The 22,203-nt window shown below is 42.4% G+C and overlaps 1 protein-coding gene across 1 annotated transcript in view; it reads left to right on the plus strand.

The window, feature by feature from the left end:
- Window positions 1–22,203, plus strand: part of LOC111221308 (plexin-B1-like) — a 64,871-nt gene that overhangs the window by 29,923 nt on the left and 12,745 nt on the right. Inside the window, exons 2-17 of the mRNA XM_022744663.1 lie at window positions 5,749–6,619; window positions 6,829–7,071; window positions 8,182–8,364; window positions 10,910–11,038; window positions 12,664–12,764; window positions 12,874–13,006; window positions 13,139–13,295; window positions 13,508–13,616; window positions 14,095–14,203; window positions 14,624–15,421; window positions 16,700–16,798; window positions 17,427–17,549; window positions 18,333–18,426; window positions 18,560–18,729; window positions 20,198–20,349; window positions 20,454–20,559. Of these exons, the coding sequence (XP_022600384.1) occupies window positions 5,749–6,619; window positions 6,829–7,071; window positions 8,182–8,364; window positions 10,910–11,038; window positions 12,664–12,764; window positions 12,874–13,006; window positions 13,139–13,295; window positions 13,508–13,616; window positions 14,095–14,203; window positions 14,624–15,421; window positions 16,700–16,798; window positions 17,427–17,549; window positions 18,333–18,426; window positions 18,560–18,729; window positions 20,198–20,349; window positions 20,454–20,559 (3,577 nt within the window). The remainder of the gene's footprint in view (window positions 1–5,748; window positions 6,620–6,828; window positions 7,072–8,181; window positions 8,365–10,909; window positions 11,039–12,663; window positions 12,765–12,873; window positions 13,007–13,138; window positions 13,296–13,507; window positions 13,617–14,094; window positions 14,204–14,623; window positions 15,422–16,699; window positions 16,799–17,426; window positions 17,550–18,332; window positions 18,427–18,559; window positions 18,730–20,197; window positions 20,350–20,453; window positions 20,560–22,203) is intronic.

A 22,203-nucleotide genomic window follows, 5' to 3' on the forward strand; every position in this document is an offset into this window, starting at 1 on the left:
CAGTACTAGCCATTGAGCAACCAGCTTCCTTTTTTTGTCATTCATTTACCACAAACAAAACGTAGCACCATCAATGCATGACCCAAAAGCTGACAGTAAAGCTGGATTTATGCTCGGTGCCTCCAGTACTGCATAAAATACTGTATATCAGCGAGTACATGAGTCCATTCACCAATCTGACACCACATAGTTTTTTTTTGATAAACTTTATAGTTTCACACCCGAATAAAACAGGAGTTTTCCAGGAAATACATTTTTCCTTACGCTGTGCAGCCACTGGCACTGGCAACCTGAGCTATACAACAATGATCGCGACCGTATCACATTGAGACAGAGTGTCAGGAGGGAAAAAATATTACTGGAACATCTCTACTTGGTACGAGGCGTTTACAGGAGTCCAGCCTTAGATATTCACAGCACAGGTTTTGATTTATAGTTGAGCGTCAGAATTCATCCACTGATGGCACCACCGCATCACTAGATGGATGTGATCTGTAACAGCGTGTTTACATTCATTACATTTACTTAGCGATGCCGAGCCACGCTGGGCTACACATGTACTTACAGAGCTGAACAGGAGAATACTGCCGTGTTTATACTCTGTAATACACCGTCACAGAGATCAGTGATTGTGGCGAGCAGAGGGTCTGCACTGGCAGTGTCTTTGCTAGATGTCTGTTACTGAAAAACATCATGTTAGAGTGTGTTTGTGTGTTTTTTTTTCACTTTATTTATGTTGTCTTCTCTATCAGCGATCTCCCTCAGCATGAGAAACTTGCTGGAGAAAACACAGCAAACTGCAGTTTTTCCTGCGAAGGCCCCCAGAGAATTGGATTTTCAGGCTTTTTCAGCGACATTATTCTCTGCGTAACTCTATCAGTGTCATTAACGTCATCCAAACACATATGCCGACTCTTTCCACTCCCTACTTTTAAATCAGTTACAAGTGTTTACCGGCAAATGCGCGCGCCTGTTCTTTATCTTCTCAGTGGTATCCTGTGTGTTGTCATTGAAGGCCTCGCTGATCTCAAACAGACCCTATGTGCTACTCTCTCTACTGTACTCTCTGGATGGGAGCCACAGATGCAAGCGTTGCTAGAGTCTGGGGCCCCCGGGCAAGACGCCAGCCGACCCACCAGAACAAAACAATGCAAGGCAGTAATGGCTCCGGGCCCGATGTGGGGGCACTGTCGCCGTGCTGCTGACCCCACATATTTTATGAGGTCTTAGGCGTTCAGTGGGCTGTCATGGCTCATTAGAAGCTTTAGAAATGAACTTGCGCAGCACACTCTCTCAATGATTAATTAACATGGACAGAGAGAAGAACGTGAGTCAGATAGGAATGGCTAGGGCAAAAGTTCACTGATGGGACCACATTCTGAGGCGTTTTATAGAAGTCAATAAATATACTCGGTGGCACACACACACACACTGTTGATTCGGATGGGTAAGCCCCCCCCCCCACCGTCAGCAGCTAAAAGAAAGTCATATTTCTGGGTTTAAGTAGAGAGTTTAGTCCTGTTTCCACCGTGACAAGACTACAACTCTAAGGAAATCACTCATACATGTTTATTTATGTCTTTACTTGCATGTGAAAATTTACTCCACAGTTCCTTTGCGACCACCATCTCCCCTCCCCAAGTTGACAGCCTAATGGGCTACCAGAGGTTATTTATAGTTTGTTGGACTGTGCCCCATGGCCGAACACGCTGCATACCAGACACAAAGTGATGAACTGTGGAGAAACCGCCCCTCTGCTCCTCTGAAGGGTGCCGGTAGTGTTTGTGTTAACCACGAAACTGCTTCCACCTCAAGAGGAAAAGTAGACGTTTCACTTTCGGTAGACTGTGGCAAAGGTTTAAAGATGGTGAACCTCCAGGATCTGAACTTTTAATGCATTTATTCTGGCTTAAACAGCTTAAAAGTTGCTGATTTATGCTCCTGGAAACCCACAAACTTCCGTCACTCACAATTAAAGAGCAATCTAAGTTGCAGAGTGGTTATTTAGTTGATTGATGAGGTGAAAATGATGCATTGCCATAAAAGGTCTTGAGATGTCAAGAGAAATATTCCAGATTGGACTTTCCCTGTTTCGTTTACATCAACCACAGCTTTATTTCTCGTGTGTCTGCTCTTCCCCTCCATCTCAGCTGTGTCCCACACCACTGTCATCCAGTCTGATCTCATGGTAGCTCGTAGGAAGCCATCATTGCTGGTTGGTCAGAGGAAGTTCCCATGGTGATGGGGGTCACTTTAGGCTATAAATAATATGACCGCGCCATGATGGCCGGTCAAAGAGCAGGTGAGGACGCCTGCTCTGAGTAGCAGTGAGAATTTGTCTAGAATTGTTCCCAGGCTCTGTCACAGAGGCAGGACAAGGAGACAGTAACTGTTTTTAGCTGTAATCGAATTGAATCTACTGAATGGAAGAAGGTTTGCTTTAGAAAGTGTTAAATTATCTAATTGCATCCAGCTGTGAAACAAAAAGAAACCTCTCTAGTTTCAGTTGCTGTAGTTATTGTTGTCAGGGGCTTAAATCTATTTCACTCCAGCAAACTGACTTCTGACATCTACTTTTATTATATATATTAAAAGTCTTCCTACTTCTAATGAAATACTGCAACAAACACATTGTTCTCATTGTAATACACTGAGGGGTTTTCCTGCTACAGCCTTACTTGGTCTGGTATGACCAGTATGGTGGTTGATGTTAGGTAATGTTGATGTTAATGTTTAATAGTTATTTTGTTAACTGACATTATTGCATGAGTCTTCTGACTTTATGATTCTTCTCTGCTTGTGCGTTTTGCTATGTTTTAGCATTTGCCTTATCCTGTAGATTGCACTTTAAGATCTGGGATCGATAGGACTGAAGGCATATTCACAACACTGAGGAAAAACAGCTTTGTGTGCGCTTCACCCTCTGTGTGCATGTCCACGGCATAACAAGTGTAGCAGGGGTTTGTCGAAAGTTCAAATGAGTTCAGCTTTTACCTGAGCCCCCTGACCATTGTGGGTGCAACCAATCACAGAGCACTGCTTGAACTGAAAGATGGACACAAATTAAACTTGTGTTTCTGAATTTCCAGAACTGTACAATAACAATTTGGCCTCATGTCGAGACCACATTTAATCAAAGAGCCGTTGTTGTAAATAAATATAATCAGCCAGTGATAAAGTTTCCTACAACTCATGTTTGCTGTTGCAGATTAGTTGTATATAGATTTTTAAATGATACAGGGTTGTATAAGTGTGAGCATGTTAGCATGATGTATATTAGCCATTTTGGTTTGTCATGTTACCAACACATGCTACAGTAGCTTTGCAGGTATTTGATCATACTGGATAAATTAGGAAGTTGATGATGGAACTAGATGAAAATGTATAACCAGAGTTACAACAGTTCATCCTGAGAACATCCTGGGAAGATGAATGTCTGGAAAACATTTCATGTCAGTCCATTCAAAAGAGACATTTCGCTAAAAATAAAAATAATCAACCTGCTAGTGGCGCTAAATGAAAAGCCAGAGGATCACGTTTGCACAAAATTTCATGGCAATCCAATGAATAGATATAAGACTGATAAAGTGTGAACGAGTCTGATCAACTGACCAACCGACCTACTAGAAACTGCGATCCCTTAAGAGGCTTAAGAACTTGTATCTCAGAGCTTAACCAGATTTGACTCAATAAAACATGAGACACAAAGAATTGGTTTGTTTTATATATATGTATATTTCATAAAGACTATTTCTTCTCTGTCTCAAAGGACTGTGTGAATTTTCAGCCTTGTTTAATAGACTGTGTAATGGCCACCCCTCTCACACACACACACACACACACACACACACACACACACACACACACACTCACACACACACGCACACGCACACACACTCAACTCAAACCCTCTGACAGTGGGCGTGGAGGTTATTACTTATTATACTTCTTATTCTGCTCATGAATAAGTAAACAGGAGGCCTGAGACACACTCACCCACTTACCAGACACATACTAAGACACATGCACCTGCTCCTTGATGGCCCCTGGTTATGTACACACACACACACACACACACACACACATTCACACCCACCCCCACACACACACACACACACACACAGATTCCCAGTCTCCTCCCTTTCATCCCTGCCTTGTCTTTGTCCTGATTGCAGCCCCAGGGGGTAGACAGTTAGGTGAGATGGCACTGCATGTGTAATGTCTCAGCAATCTATTCACACAGCAAAGTAATGGTGCACAATATTGAATATCACACTTTTTGAGACGTAGCCACCCTGACCCTACGTGTCATTATGCAGGGATGTGGGGCATGAATAATCTTACCGAAAGCTTAAGCTCAGTTTCAAAATAAATAATAATGTGTGTGTCTAATTCTTGCAGAGCTCTTACATGTGCCCAGTTTAGAGCTTGCTCCATACACTGTGGTGTACAGAGCTATTTATTTATTCTTATGTGACCTTTCTCGTTGAGGTCAGTGGAAGGTCTGAGGAGCTTCTTCAATAATTAAAGGGGTTTTTATCTCTAATGTGAAGGCTCTCAGTGTCCGCAAACCACTCTCCTCAGAGGTGTTGAGTGATGGCTGTGGAAATGGGAAATGAGAGTTGTTGTTTTGAATGCTGCAGCTGTAAGGGGATACTGCGGCCGCTGGTGTTTTAATCCAATGAATACAGTCTGTATGGTGTGTAAAATTATAAACACTGTGTGTGTGTGTGTGTGTGTGTAATCACGTATTGGGTGTTGTGACATTTTGATGAATAATCCGATAAGAGAGTCATCAGTCTGTGAGTCATGTCTCAGTCTGTCTTCTCTGTTTGCAGATTGATAATCATTTACAGGTCGAGAGGAAAGGAATGGGATATGATACCAGGTGATCAGGCGCAGGAAGTCTTCAGCTTAACAAAGAACATTGATGGTGAGATGGTTTTTTCACGACAGTGTATTTGGACTTTTACAACTCTATTTAAATGATAAAGCTGGCAATATTGTGTGTTTTTCTTTTGGTCAATAAATCCAATTAAAAGACAAACCAACATCTGTCTCAACACTTTCCAGCTTCCCAAGACTGTCTGTGGCATTCAGACCCAAAACCAACTGACTACCTGTTTCCTATAACAGCTGGGAACTGTAGTTTTTAGCAGACTTTACACAAGCAGGAGTAAATAGTTCATTTGTTGTGAACGGATTTGGTTGTTAGCAAGAACTCACACCACTAGGACTGTACATATGGGGCCAAGTCAAAATAAACTACAGGCCCCTGTTCATGGTAATGAAGGAGCGTGTCCTCCAGAGCAACAGTGTGGCTCATTAAAGTGTTTTTGATTTTCAACAGTGGATCTCTGGCTTTGGCTGCAAGACAATACTTGTTAGTATTGATGGTTGGTTTTCATAGGATTTGTTGACATAAGAAAATCTAGAATATTAACAGTTATTGTTGAATAAAATCTGTCATGGTTGAATCATGTGTCTGTGTGTGTGTGTGTGTGTGTGTGTGTGTGTGTGTGTGTGTGTGTGGGTGTGTGTGAAAAAGAAAAAGCTAGCTTAAATTTTTAAGAGCTTCTCCCCACATCTTAACATTTTTCCCAGCCTTAACCTAAGCTCTCTAAAACTCTTTAACTCGTAACTGTACTCAACTACATGGAAGCGGCTTTTAGCCCTATTAAATGTTGCTGTTTAACCTCAAACATCTGTTCGTGCAGGCCTGTAACCCTGCTCTGTTTTTCCCGGCAGAATATTTGCCATGCTACATGGGAAGGCTCTGAACTCCACCCTGCTCTTGCTCCTCATCCCCATCGTCTTTGTTTCTGCCCATCGTCGCTCCTACCCCAGTTTTTCCCGAAATGACACCGAATTCCAGCACCTGGTGCTCCACCCTGACCCCTCCGTGGGGAAGGTGTACGTGGGGGCCAGGGACCACCTCTTCCAGCTGGACGGACTGGATGGACTGCGGCTGGAACAAGAGGAGATGACGGGCCCGGTCAGCGACAGCAAAGACTGCCTTCCCCCGGTCACTGAACTCAACTGTCCCCAGGCAAGGAGAACCAGCAATCACAACAAATTACTGCTGGTGGATCCAAAGGCGTCAGAGTTGATCACCTGCGGGAGCGTCCACCAGGGCACCTGCCAGAAACGCAGCCTGTCATCAATCAGAAAGGTTCTCTTCTCCACCGAGAGGCCCGTGGATACACAGTATGTTGCGGCCAATGATCCGTCAGTGTCGACCGTGGGGCTGGTGGTGGGGCTTCGTGGCGGAAGGACAGTAATGTATGTGGGTAGGGGTTATACCGCCAGCCACCCACCCATCTCTACCCGCCACCTTTCATCAGAACCCATCTTTTCCTACGAGGAGACAGCTAAACTGGCCGTAGCTGGGCGTCTGTCGGAGTACGACCACCATTTTGTGACGTCGTTCACTCGGCGCGCGTACGTGTACTTCTTGTTTTACCGCCGTGACATCAAGTCTGCATCGAGGGAGTACCGGACCTATGCTGCCCGAGTGTGCCTGGATGACACCTCCTACTATTCCTATGTGGAAGTTCCTCTTGTCTGCCAATCCTCAATCTCTCATTCAAAGACGTACAACCTGCTCCAAGCGGCCCAGGTACTTCTTTACATTTATATGTTCCTCCAAATCATATTAATATATCAGTACTTGGAAATCATGTAGGAAGCACTAACTCAAAATAGTGAAATAATGGAGTTTCTTTGTCATCAGAGAGCATGAATTTCAACTCATGCTTTCACAATAGTTCCTCTGATACCGGCTGTGTTTAACTTTCCCAACTCTTTCCCACGCCTCTGTTGCAACAGGTGGGACAAGGTGCGGGCCGGCAAGGCGAGGATCTGCTGGGAGTCTTCTCCACCCATGTCGGCTCCACAAACAACAGTCCCTTGGATGCCTCGGCCCTGTGCGTTTACCCTCTGGATGAGCTCGACAGGCACATCGACTCAACGCGTGACCTCTGCTACACCCAGGATGGGCGGGTGGAGGGAAGAGGGGAAGTGGCCTACATAGAGTACGAGGTCAAGTCCAGCTGTGCCAACCTGCCCCTGGTAAGGACACGGGAAATGTTTTCAACATCCACCTGATGTTGAAGTTCACCTTTTCTTTGATGGAAGAAAAGCAAATATTTGGCAGATTTTCAAACAGTGATTCTTTCAATAACCGTTTCTCTCTGGTTCCCTTAGGTGAATTGCGTGCTACAGTGTTTTCTACTTTGTGAGCATAGATAATTGCCTTATAGTACACACATTAAGGCTATACATCATTATGTATTATTTCCTGCTGTCTTCCTGTACCTCAAATATATTGACTCAGTGAAAGGCAAAACAAGGGATCACTTCACTGGCAAGATTACGCTGAGAAACAGGAAGAAGTTGTGGCTATATATATACTGTATATATATATATATATATATAATGGACGTTTGGAAGTCTTGTAATGAGGCCCAGTGCCTTACGGATGCCCCAGGAGTAGCTTTGCCCAGCTGCAGCCCTCCAGTGAACCCCCCCCCGCCGCTCAGGTCCTGTCAGCCCTCAGAACCATTTAATGGGATCGTTAGGGATCAATAAACCAAACTAACCCTGAATCAGCTGTGCCGCTGCTTAATGAGCACTGACAAGGAAGGATTGGAGTTCTTTTGAAACCCACTGACATAAGAGGACAGAGAGTAAGAGAGAGGAAGGAGGCGGGGGGTGAATAGAAACATGGGAATAGACAGACTGTAGCACAGAGAGTAACAGGGAGGAAGACTGTAGAGGAAGAAGATGCTGAAAGAAAAACAGAGGGATGATTGACAGAAGAGTGGACAAGAACGATGTATTAGATCACAGTCCCCCAGCTCATGTTTTTTTTTTTTTAATAAACAAACTCTTAAGTAGACCAAAACAAGATGTCCCATTCTGCTTCCTCCGTCAGGGCCAATTATCTGGAGCCAGAGCTCAGAGACTTACTGGAAAGCAGGATTTGGAGCGCTTGTTTTGCCAGACCAAAAGAGCAAGTTGGCTTATCTGAATGAGTCTGCTTGAACCTACGGTGCAATCCTCTTATGATGAATTAAGAGGATTCAGTGACTCTTAAGGCAGCGGTAGGAAGGAATGGAAGACGAATGGAGGGACAAACCAATCTAACGAAACCCTTTCCGTTGTGGCTAAATTCCGCAGAATACCCTGAAGGCGTATCCCTGCGGCTCTGACCACACCCCTAGTCCGATGGCGAGCCGGGCGCCGCTGGAGGCCAAGGCCGTGTGGCACACCTCAGCCGCCCGTCTCACTGCTGTGGCCGTCAGTGTCAGAGACGGACACAGCATCGCCTTCCTGGGAGACTCCAGAGGGACTCTACACAAGGTAGCTCATACCATTGCTGTCATGAATACTTTTTTCATTTTTGTGCCAGTTTCTTTACGCCCTTTAGCCTGTTCTGGCATGTGCCAGGCAGGGAGACGCCCTGGACAATTCAACAGCGCATCCCAGGGATAACAAAGATCTGTGTATCATGGGAATATTTATACAATTAGGTAATATCTTATTATGGTAGTTTCCTAATTTCCCAGTCACTGCAACCACACATGTGGTAGGCCTTACTTAATACTGTCATCCATACAGCCCTGCCCTTCAGGCTGTTCCCATCTGCACTTTTTCAGTTCATCTATGAATCATTTCCCAGCAAAGCAAACACACCTCACACCACATAAACCTATTTTTTTTTTTATTTGTCCAAGTATATGCTGGTTCCCATATACCTCTGCATTACTATGTGATTACAGCCTGGAAGATTCCAGTCATTCTGACATTCACAGCGTTCCAACACACACAGACTTGCATACCAGCATGATCCCATGCTTAATACATTTGCTTTTTGTTCTGTGGACTGCAGTATGTGATTGTTGGAAACTTGAACTTGATGCATTTTTTTTGAGCTAATAGTTGAGTTCTTTTTTATTTTTTTTTATTTTGGAAGGATTGGTGGAATGTGTTGCCCAAAATAGATTTGTGATTTGGGTCTCACCTTGTTTGTCCAGGTCTGAGTGCAGCTTTTTACAGTAATGTCCAGCTGCCCTGTCACCACCTTTAGAACAACATCTGCATAGATCTGATAATCACATGTAGCGGTTGAGATAAGAGGTCTGCAGACATAACTCTGCTGTTACGTGAGGTATTCAAGGAGTTGGTTATCGTCTATTAGGTCTGTTTTGCCGTGTGAGTGAAAGCGAGAGGGTGCGACATCAGAGTCAGACACAGTACTTTTAGGTAGCAGATCAAAGCAGCACCCCATGTAGCCATCTGAAGTAAGCTATTGTAACAGGATTATCGTATCACAGCAGGTCAAATTCCACAGTGTCCAGATACAGGACTTTTTGTGTGTGTGTGGGTGTGTGTGTGTGTTTGGGATGGTCAGTCAAACTGGGGACAAAATGAGTGTCACCAAGTTGATCGCAGCACAGTTTCAGTCCGTCCACAGAAGTGTCCCGTTGGAGTCAAAGGAGTAGTTCAACATTTTCGGAAACGTGCCTCTTCACTTTCTCGCTGAGCGATACCTGAGAAGATTGATACCACATTCTGTTAAATATGAGGCTACAGCGAGGAGACGATTAGCTTAGCTTAGCACAAAGACTGAAAGCAGGGGGAAACAACCAGTCTTGTTTCATCCAAAGGTTGAAGAAAAAAAAAATGAAAATAAAAAATCACCTGCCTGCATCCTTAAAGCTCCCTAATTAACATGTTAACTTATAATATAGTATAATATAATATTCACTGTGCTCCTTGATAATTTAACTCATCGGTCTGGACGGGATTGTAACCATCAGGAAATAGCAGGATATGGTCTGTAATATATATGGACATTCAGCAGGACAAAGCCAAAAGAGAAAGACAAAAGCCTTCCTCCCATATCACCCCACCTCTCCTAGAGAAATAAATCCAGTCCGAGTGGTGCTTTAATTTACTCTTCAGGGTTTTGTATGTTTTTCTGTCTAGCGGACAGCTTGTCTACTCTGGCTCTGGGGTTAGTTTTAACTGTTTAACTGATGGTATTAATTGGTCAAAATTCTTATTGTTGGTTAAGGGTTAATCACGAACAACCTGAGAATATTCCAAAATTACGGTTATTTAAGTACAACATTTACAGTTTGTGTTACTTTCCTTCCCCCACAGCTTAACAACATAATACTGTCTAAGGAAACTTAAAGTGGGAACTTTGAAAGATACTCAGATTGGTTTGCCTATATCAGAGTGGTGATGCCTCTTACATAGAAATTGAATGAAAGGATCACTTCAAGGCCAGTATGGACAAGAGGAAGGATTATAGTGACCACTGATGCTTTCAATGTTCATAATGGCATTTGGGTGTTGTTTTAACATAGACTTTTAAAAATACAAACATATGCAGAGCAACAAACAGCAGAAATGTGTACGTCACCAAGCATTACAGAGCATCTTCCCAATGCCATTATGTGTTGAGTGTATCCTCTTAATGGGACAACTGATTCTCCATGCTGTTCACAGTGATCAAGTGAGAGCTTTATGGAAAGAGGCATGAAAAACCTCTGCTAATCTCATTAACATTAGGGTAACATGAGAGTTTGAAGGCCTGGGAATCACTTAAGCCAGAGGTGTCTTCCTGTGCTTCATATTAGATTTGACTGTGCGGTAATCACATTCATGGCCACTTCTGCTGCGATCCTGCACAAGCGTGATTTGATTTGTTTTTGATTTGTAAGCTGAAGAAGATATTCCTTTTGTGTTTTTTTTTTTTTGACAGCCCTTCATTTCAGTCCTGCAGCACATGCAGCTTTTGTCTAAAAATGCCGGTCTAAAGATACAAATCCTTTGCTAGTGATATTTATTATATGTCACATATACCACAATTTCTGAATCGTCTTCTGTTTTTCAGGTTTATCTTGGCCAGGATGGCACGGTGGAGGTATATGCGAACACAACGATCCATCCTAACTCACCCATTAACAGTGACCTTGTATTGGATCAGAATGGAGCACACATCTACATCATGACCAAAACTAGTGTAAGTCTACAAAGGATGCAACTAAACAGTTTGAGGGAGTTGTAGTATCATTTTCTGTGAAATATATAAATAAGCAGAATGTGGAATCCAGCAGTCAATGTTAGTAAGTAAACGTTCACAGGTTTTATGTATTTTACGTTAAAACTACTCAACAGATGTATAGACAGCCGTAGCCGTTTTGGTGAGCCTGTCCATCCAGCCCCTCGCCCAGATGTCTCCATACACGAGACTGAACATGGCTTGTCATTCATCGTCACACAATGTTGTCTGTCAGAGTTTTTCGGGCTTTGATACTTCCTCAAGCTGCGTCTCTCTCACTGAAAAAGAGGATAAAAGAATAAGAGGCAAAGAGCATAAAAGGAAACAGAGAGGCCAGCTGGCTGTCAAGGTCAAAGGTCACTAACCCCACTGTGATGGGTACAACAGTCAGCAGGAGGTGTAAGGTCAGACATAACAATCGTATTGATCAGAGAAAGTGGCCTCCATTGTCTTGGCACACTCCCTATAGAGTGTCTCTGTGTGGGTAGCTGTAGAAGCTGATAAATGGATTTGGGAAACTGCTGGTCTACACATTGAATGGGTTGTGTCACTTCTAAACCACTGAACATCTTAATCCAAATGTGGACCTGCAGCCTCAAGTTACATTCAACATTCATATGTTTAGGACTAGATAGCGTTGGAACAAAAAGCTGGCATTATAAGCTAGCCTCGCTAATTTTAGCTAACTAGCATGATAGACTGTGGACTGTACTTTAGCTGCAAGAGCACTAAGTTGTAGTTAAGCTAACGCCCTGAAAGAGGCTAGATGCAAAAAAGGTAACATAAACAGGTAATATTATGGAATAATGGAGCTTAACACAGGAATTAGTAACTTTTCTGAAAAAATACATGGTTAAAATTGAAGCTGAGACAATCTAACTATAGGTGAGCTATCTATAGTAAAGTATGGCAAAGTTTAATTTGGATGGTTTAGAAGGCTAATGTTACTTTTTCATTCAGCCGCACAATTAACTTAAAGTTGGCCTAATGTAAAAAAAAGAGAAAAAGTCACACTCATTGATATTAAATTGTCTGTAGCGGTCTATAGCTATCCGGGTGAGCTAGGTAGCCCTCTGATTATCATCTATTAGTGGTCATTTGATATTATGTCATTTGTTATGTTCTTGCAAACAATAAAAGCAACAAAAAAAGAAAGAGAGTGACACATAAAATGTGGAGAATGGTTATCAAGCTCTCTCAGCCTAACCAGTCAGTTTGTAAGATAACATTGTGGTTGGCAATCATAGAAATCCAAGGCGCTCTTAGGTACGTTAAAGGTCCTTTATAAGGTCTCAGTGAAGGACTCAGATTTCTTTGAATTGCTTATGACAAGGTTATAGAAACACTGACTGAGTGAGCTGAGCAATCATGTTAAGAATTTAGCAGGTGAGTTTGAAAAATGAAAAATATATTATTGATAATGCAGCAGCCCTTTTATTATTTATTATTTTAAAAAACCATTTAACTGAACTTGTGCTTCAGTAGTCTACTACAGCAGAAATGTGGAATTAAGAGACAAGTACCACTGGTATCCACCACAGAAATATGCCTCTGAATACTGACCCTCACGTTTCTGTCGTTTCCAGGTAGAGAAGCGTCCAGTGGCAGAATGTGGAGATCACCTGGACTGTCAGTCCTGTCTGTCTGCCAAAGATCCCTATTGTGGCTGGTGTGTCTTGGAGGGAAGGTGTGTCAGTGTGCATGTGTTGTTTAAAAAAAAAAATAAATAAAAAAGAAGTGCTCTCATGCATTCACTCTGCAGCTTTCTCTGCCTTACTTCTCTTTGGTTATTTCAGGTGTGGTCAGCGCTGGGAGTGCCAGCGAGGGGCTCTGCAGGGTCAGTGGTTGTGGAGTTTCAACCAGACGCAGCAGTGCCTCAGTATTCAGCACCTCAGCCTCTACAACATCAGCCGCGGGGAGAAAACTGATGTAATGCTGGGGGAGGGAGAGTGGGCAGTACATGCAAAACCTGTTGCATGTCGTAGTTTGTCTTGAATTCATACAGCTTACACATTACACCATCTTTTTCTTATTTTTTTTTCTCTGTTTCCCCTCCCACAGATCACAGTGTCAGTAGAGGGCCTCCCCAGTCTACGAAAGAGAGAGTTCTACTCTTGCTTTTTCCAGGACACAGAAACTCCTGCGTCACTCACTAACACTGGTGTAACATGCTCCACCCCTGATGCCAGCAGTCTTCCCCCCATTGGCCATGGAGATGGTGAGTATCTTTGTATTTGGTCAGCAACTGTAGCAAATGGGTCCGTTTACTTCAGTATACACAAAACATACAATAGTTGGGTACAAGAAACATGTTTTTAAATCTGTAACGCAAATCACAAATTGGAAATTTACAAAAAGCAGCGTTGTAATGCTTTCATGGCAGAAAGGTTGGTCAGATTATACTGATAATACTGATTTGTTTGATTGCAGAATTCGTGATGGTGACCCTGTCGCTGCGTTTCATAAATGTGACAGTGGCAGAGACAGAATTCACCTTCTACAACTGCAGCTTGGTTCAGGAGCTCTCTGGACGCAGACCGTGAGTGCACACACACACACACACACACACACACACACACACACACGCGCACACACACATCACGTCACTCAACACTTAGTATCAGATCTACTCTAGCAAAATATATTATGGGTTAGCAGGTCTGATAAGTTATTTTAGGTTTGTAACATTTGAAGATTAGATTTAGATTAGATTTCATTCATAACTACAGCAGTGCATTGTTGTTTTGACAAATTCAGGATTGCCAAATATGTGTTAAACAGGTTTTAATTTAAAGACTTTACTGCAAGTTAAATTATTCCTTCCTGATACAGAGCAGCCTTTATGAATATCAAGTGGAAAGTAGAAAGATCACAGGAAGTGCAAGTGCAACAACAGCAAAGCATAGACAGTAGTGGTACTAGAAGTATAGATATAGACAACATTTTTACGGTCACTAATTTTCTGTCATGATTTGTTTTGTCGTTCCACCTGCACCCCTGCTTTGTGCTTTGCAAAGATGCCAAGGGTGTGTTAGCAGTCGCTGGGGGTGTAACTGGTGCATCCACCAGCATCTCTGCACACACAAACACACCTGCAGCCAAGGAGTCACTATCTACAACCGAAACGTGAGTCCACCTTAAGTGTGAAAAGGAAGGATTTGGATTGGATTTGGATATGTGGATTTCAGGGTTGTATTTGTTGTATATTTAAGAGAAACGCTGTGTAATGAAACTTAAAAGCATTAGGTTTGTTTGGTTAAGCATCGATCACACTGCACTGTGCACCGTGGTGTACGTATTAGTCTGTGCATGTGCTGTCTGTTTGCTGTGTTTGGTGCAGTGTTTGTTTTTTTCTGTTTGCCGTTTTAATTGTTTTTTTTTTTTATTTTATTTTTACCATGAATCCTTTTCTTAATGTCACCCATAAGTTGCTTCTTAATGTATTTACATACCTTTTTGTTTTATCCTAATATTGTCTCCTCCCCTGCTTTTTTTCTTGCCCTTTTCCTTTCCTCGCTTGCCTTCTTGTGCTACTTCATCATCAAGTTCAAACCGCCAACACCCACCATCCCACCACCCACCAGAAACCTGACCCCTTTACCCCCCACTGTCCGGGCTGCTACAACAACAACAACAACAACAGCAACAGCAACAACCACAACCCCCACAACAACAACAACAACAACAACACAGCCACCACCCACAGAAATACCTACCCCAACCACAGCAGCTGCCCTTTCAACTGCCACCACAGTGACACCTAACACCACCCCTAATGCTGAATCTACAGCACCCTTTACCCTGCCCACAACTTCCCCCTTTGTCAGGACCCAGGCCACCACCGTCCACACGGATGTCATCACCGTAGACGGGTCCCTTTCTGATGCCGAGAGAACGACAGAGGGAAATGGTGCCACCACGAGAGGTTTTTCAGAGGGTGACGACACTGACACCTTAGATATCACTGATGAAACTCTCCACACTACATTACCCAGCAGTACTAGTGGCCAGGTAGATTCTGACCTTAGATTTTTAGATCTGTCTGGTGAAGCGGTGGGCTCTTCCTCCGACGTAAGCTCGACTACCTCCAGCGAAGAGGCCCTTCTAATTGACCTTTCTATCAGTGATGATAAGGACCCTAAAGAGGCTGACTCGCCTCCATGGTTGAGTGAGTGGGAGAAGCCAGAGGGAGAGACTGAGGTGGACTCTGTAACAGGTTCATCTGTTGAAGGTGCCAGCGAAAACTCGGTCATCTACACACAATCGCCTAAAACGGTTGATGACCCCAACTCTGACTCTGCAGCAAACTACCAATCAGACTCTTCGACTGACTCTTATTTCCTGGTGAGTGGAGAAGTCGTGTGTGCAGCTAGTTGTAGAAATGTTGGCGCGGTCACCGTGAGAAACTAGATTTGTTTTCTTGTTGAAAGTCAGGTGAGAGGTTTGATACCACTTCCGTCTCTGTCTGTTAAATATGAAGCTACAGTCAAAACAAAAGGAGGTTTTTAACTGGAGCCGAATTTTCCACAGAGGTTTCCTCTGGTTTCCTCCTTCCTATAACAGTTAGCCTGGTCAGTACAGAGGTAACAAATTCCACCTCCTAACCCCTCCAAAGCTCAATAATTAACCCATTATATACTATTTGGAGGGCCAGGTTATCTTTATTAGCTGTGCTGTCAACAAGACATGACTGACACACAATCAATGTAATTTCAGATGTGAGGATGGAACTGAGAAATTGAAGGCACTGACAGATTTTATTGACTTGTCCACCCTCTCCATATCATTCCTGTTCACCTCATTCAATGCTAGCTGCAGATGATAATGTCGCACACACCCAGAACATACATCTTGTCCTACTAGCTAAGGGGATAGCTAGCATGCTCTCCCTTTGTTTATGAAGTCGAGTCTCTTCTTGTGTTTTGCTCGTGCGTTTTGTTGTGGCGTGTTTTTGTTGCCTAGTTTTTCTCCTTTTTTTTTTATGTTTCCCATTTTCTTTGCAGTCCTTTGTTTTCATAGAGAAAAATTCAACTTTCTTTACAGAATCCAAATCAAAAATGATTTTAGTTTGATTATATCCTCTACGTTATACGACCAACAGTATGTGGACCGTCTCAGTTTGTTAGATTTCTGTGCAGAATCTAGATTTGGTGGATGGGAGGAGGCTGTCTGCCCTTAAACCTGGTACCAACTGTAATGTTTTGGTTTGGAGGAGTGATTATCTGAGGCCGATTCTGATGGTTCCCTCTGTTCCAGTCCAAGGAGATATCAACAGTTCAGTGAAACCCTTTGACATTTTATCATGAGTTTATCAATGATTATTTAGAAATTTGTTAAGCTCATGATGTAAGAACTTGAATGACCTGCACAGACCTGAACCTCTTCAAACATCTCTGGTATGAACAGGAACATGAACCGGGCTTAAAAGCATAACAGCAATACATATTTCTAATTCCATTTTTGCCCATGGTTATTAAATGAGACGTTCACAGAACAGGTGTCCACATAGTGTTGGCCATTTACAACAGAATGAATCCAGATGTAGGTCTTTTATGTATGGCTGCATTTTCTTTTCCTATTAGTGGACATGTCTTACTATAATGATTAATAATGTATCATCAGGAATGTCCATGTGTGGAGAGAGTTCAGGATTCCTCTCTCCTCCCTGTCAACGTGGAGAGGAAAATCACGCTGGTGGGACAACATCTGAACCTGTTTCAGGTAATGTAACCATCCCTAGGGTCAACAGCACCTTGCCTTAGTAGAATAAGACTATAGTTAAGTTGAATTCATGTTCATTTTATACGTTGGAGTTAAAGGATGATGAGATTACTATACAAAAATATTTATCTATTTATCTTTTTTAAGATTCTTATCTTATCTTATCAGGTTTAGAAACATATTGTACAAACACATTCAAGTGATTCTGCTGGGTGATGGGTACAGAGTAAATACTTGGTAAGAGTGCGCTGAGGCTGAGTCCTCATCGCAGCAGCATGGACCATTTTCTGCATGTCATTCTTTCTCTCTCTCTCCCGTGACTTTCGTGTCTGTCTCTACTATCACTATAAAAAACGACAGAAATGCCAAAAAAAAAAGTCTTTAAAAAAAAAAGAGAAAAGACCACAGGGATTTCTTTTTATCCTAAATATGAATTGCAGCTTTTGCAGTGACAGTGTGGTCTTGTGATAATGAAAATGATCAGTCGCCAACTGACTGTATCCCGCCTGAGAAAGGTCAAAATTTTATTTATTTTTTTCTTGTGTGTGTGTGTGTGTGTGTGTGTGTGTGTATGTGTATGTGTATGTGTATGTGTGTGTGTGTGTGTGTGTGTGTGGTGTTCATCCAGGATGAGAATTTTGACTACGAGTGTGTGCTGGACATTGAGAACCAGCCAGTGGTGGTGGATGCCTCCGTGATGCCGGATGCCACACAGCCATCAGTCTTCTTTATCACCTGCCAACCGCACCAGGTCAGAAAATGAATGTATTCAATTAACTCAATGTGATTTAAGTCTTCAAGACTGGAGGTACAGACAAGGATACACTATGTATTAATTTACAGCTCCCTGTTAATGCCATGTTTTAACTAAGTGATTGTATGTTCAGTTTTTCATACATGGACATTTTTAAACTTAAAGAAACAAAGCTTTATATAAGTAGCGTGTCCAGTATTTCAGCATCATTGTTCTCTGATTTTCAGCAGATAATTTAAATTAACTTTAGATGCTACTCTTTTCTTTGTCGTCCTAACCACTGTGGCTACTAGTCCCATGTCAGCTACCCAGATCCTCTTCCGTTTATGCATCAGTCTTGAAATGTAAAATTCGTGACTCCGACTGTGCCGGTAAATGCACCGTTTTTCATGAGTTGTCTTTACATAATTTGAGGCACCATTGTGCAACAAGGATATGCTTTCATGAACTGTTGAAGATGGACAGCTGATCGGATTGTCTGTCTCAATCTTATGCACTAAACTCCATTTTTGTGGTAGCATTCATAAATAATCACTATGAATCAACGGGTCACAACCGGTCCCATATTAGACCAATGAAGCAGTGGCCGGCCGCACTCACAAAAATCAGTAAACTGTCGTGTCTTGATTCTGTATGTTTGTGTTTGCATGAGTGCGTTTCGTTATCTCTCATGACCAGATAATTTGACACATAGATGAACTGCTACGGCTGTGCATAACATCAGCTCATATACTATGTCACATGCTCATGGTGTTTTTACTGTGCACCGCTGTGTTTCAGTATGCCTACTCTGTCCGGATGGAGGAATACCCAGCCATGATCAACGTGAGGAGGAAAAACAACTTCCTCATCGACAGCGCCGACGATCTGTATGGTGGGTGTTTATCCTTGTGTTCTTTCTGCATGTGAGAGACATCATGTGTTTACACATATTAATGGGAACATATTTTATATATACGTATTTAACATAAAATCCTCACAGTTTTTCTTTCTCTCCCTTGTTGCAGTGACTCTGTTCAATTGTTCAGTGGGGCGGTCAGACTGCAGCCGGTGTCGCACTGCCGACCCTAAGTATGGCTGTGTTTGGTGTGGGGGGGCTGCCAGCTCTCGTTGCGTGTACCAAGACTCCTGCACCGATGAGATCAAACACACCTGCCCTGCACCTGTCATTCACTTTGTAAGAATTTCTTACCACTTTTTTTTTTTGCTTTTGAGAGAAATAGTAGACTTAAACATAGTGATTTTAGTTCTGTGTGTGTTTTCGTGCTGTAAATAGTCACTGTCTGGACAGTTGTGATGATGTGATGTGAATGTACATCATCACTGCTGGACTGGTTTTACAGTCTCCTGTGTTCCCAAACTTGCAACATGGATGTTTCCATTTCCTGCACCAACTCTGTGTCAAACTTACCAGGAACTGCTTTTGTTTGAGTTGAGAAAAACTTGCACTTTTAAGTAATTTTAAGTAAGTTTGGAAAAAAAAATACTCTGCTTGGAATGATAACTTCTGATATTTTTTTTTTTCCTACCAAAAAGGATCATTTCATGAGTTAGAAATAGTAGAAATGACAGTTATTCCTTCTCCCTCACAGAAAAATCCAGTCTATGAATATGCAAATATTATTCATTTCAAAGGTTTAACTACTAAATACAAGACGTTACTTGTATTTTGTCACAAGACATCACATCGGAGGCTTCAAGTTAGCACGTTACACTCGTGCAAGTTTGATACCGGACCACGATTGGCTTCCAGAGAAGTTGTGATGTCACAGAATCCTGTTGGTGGGTCAAACTCTGATTCAAGGCATTAGAGAAACTCTCCCCTTCAGCAGATATATGTATATCACACACACACACATACATCGTTCTGCACAGTGAAGCTCAAATATCAAACTGAACAATAAGCAAATTATATTTTTGAGTGGAGGGAGGGAGGGAGGGAGAGTTTTACTTGCAGCTTGGTAAAAACAGACACATCAGAACAGACTTATCCATCAACTCCAAACCCTTCATTCCTTTTCATTCAAAATACAGCTCAGGATGAAACCTAATGAAACATCGAACTGGCCACACCCTGGCCACACTTTGTGCCACACAAGTGAATTTTTACTGTTGACTTTGTTTTCATTGATTCTGTCTCCAGTATCATTTGTTTGTGTTTTATTATTGGATAGGAAGCAGAGAGATGACAGGGAATGAGGGGAGAGACGTTTTACTACATATACTGTTGGGCATAAATGTGTAACAATGCATCATATGTCATTAAGTTTATCATTTTTATCAACTTTATCATATGTTTTGTTTGTGAATCCTTAATCTGCAAAGTAAGTAATATCTTTAGCTGTAAAATAAATGCAGTGGAGTAAAACATACAATATTGAAGAGGCAAATAAATGAGGGAATTTTTACACTATATTAGATTCTTATCAATACAGTGACTGCAGCCAAGCATAGACCCAGTTCCATGAATGATATTGACCAAATCCCTACTAAACACCCATCTTCATGGCACATTATCTGAGGCATTACGTTGGCTTGGTGCTGTGTTACTGTGTCGTGTGTTTGGACTGCGATCTTGTTTAATGCAGTAACTCAAGAACAGCGCAGGATATACATTTCATACTTTGGGTCCTCTGGTGTTTCAGCTGGACCCAGTATCCGGTCCTGTAGAGGGAGGGACAGTAGTGACTATTTCAGGCTCCAACCTCGGGCAGAGAGCTGAAGACATCCAGAACTCAGTCACAGTCGCCGGGATCCCCTGCAGCGTCATCCACAGCAGATATGAAGTCTCCTCCAGGCAAGGCAGCGCTACACCTGAACATAGACTGCTTGTGAAATATTTTCCACCTTTTTTTTTTTTTTTTTTTAAAACTGTAACAACCTCACGTCTTTATCTTGTAGGATCGTGTGTGAGACAACAAGCAGCGGAGGAGAGAAGAGCGGCCAGGCCTCAGTGAAAGTGAGGGGAGGAGGTCTCGGACTGTCGGCTCAGATCTTCAGCTTCCAGGTAAACACAGCAGTCAGTGTGTTTTACGTACACGAAACTAGGTTACTCTGAGAAATCAGACATTACCTTCACATGCACCATAATCACCTGGTTACTGTAAATCTACATATATGTGCAGAAGGTCAACAATCAGATTTCTCCTCTGACCCCCAACCTTATTTTGGGAGAACATAGTTACATTTTTCAACTGCAGTAGTGATACAAGACACTGTCTCCTAATTTTTATTCATTTATTTGTCTGATTTAAAGAAACCCTCCAATGAAGATTTGAAATTTCTATATAATACAAGACATAACATGAGAGAAATAATCAGTCAGTGCCATGACTGTGCATTTCTACCTTGGAACTGCAGTGAAACAATGACAGTCTCATAATAACAGATTCAGACAGCCAGGGTTTCATACCTCATATAACCTAACCCAACCAATCCTGTCAACTCGTGGGGGCGGGGGGCGGGGCAAAATAAACCCAAAACAGTACAGGGAATGAGAGTTTGCATTAGCACAACCACTAACACTGTGTCAGTCACTGCCAGTTACAAGCTAACTAACAACATAAACAAATAAAAGATGCTAACTGTGCTAACTGTTCTGATATGTCTGCTAGCCGCCAATTTTAGTCTCAACAGACTCCTCATCTGAGTCTGGATGATGTCTTGATGGTCTTGATGCTCTCTGCTCTTACACCTGTCAACGTAGCACAAGCAGCAGCAGCGGTGGTAGGTGGCGCCTGATCCAGAAATCTCAATGAGGAAGTAAGCGTAGATGTGCTTCCAGCCCCAGTTTCCCTTTTTTTTGGTCACTTTTTAGGTTGGAAAACCATGTTAAACAAAATATTGATCATAGCAGAGTATTTTTTACATAGTTTAAAATATGTCTGGAGAGGAACATTAATAAAACACAGTTACACGTATTTTTTCTTGCTCAAATAGAAATCTATCAGGGGAAATCACGTTCCTCTAAATCCCTACCACAAATAGGAAAACAGGGTTCCTTGTTTACATGGTGTTAAATCAGGTTACAGCAGAAAGCCAACTTCAACCTGTTACTGAAGTACATGCAGATGCACTGATTATCTCCAAAAATGACTCAAACACCCTGTCAGCTCGCCCGCCTCGGCCCTGCAGGAGTTTATAACTACACAGGAGCAATTAAACAAGCATTTTGAAAACAAAGACATCTCCAGGGTATTTTTTACACCCAGTTCACAGGCAGCCCTTGTTTTGATTTCTGGCATGTTTTTCCCTTGAGTTTGCTCCAGTTACGTTCTGTATGTGAGAACACAGTAATCACTCCTGGGTGTGGACCAAAGCAGACGGACCAAGACCTCGCTGAGACGGGGGTCCCCTTGGTATTCTTTAAAAACTTAATCCTGAACCGCCTCATTAGGAGAATGTGATACAAATGTGATTTGTCAGCAGTCGAGTACAACTTCAGGGAAGCACCAAGAATGAATGAATGGTTTTAACAGTCCAGAAATGTAAATGTTTAATGTCCACGTTTGTTCATCCAAGAAATAAAAAAAAGTGCTCTCGCTCTCGCAGATGATTTCTGACTAATCAAAGAAACGACAGCTCCGATGTGCTTTTGTTAATTAGGTTTCACTTGAGCTTGTGCCGTGTGAAATGTTAAGTGGACCACTGC

Source organism: Seriola dumerili, unplaced genomic scaffold (assembly GCF_002260705.1).
Source record: "Seriola dumerili isolate Sdu_G_001 unplaced genomic scaffold, Sdu_1.0 BDQW01000083.1, whole genome shotgun sequence".
Classification (NCBI taxonomy): domain Eukaryota; kingdom Metazoa; phylum Chordata; class Actinopteri; order Carangiformes; family Carangidae; genus Seriola; species Seriola dumerili.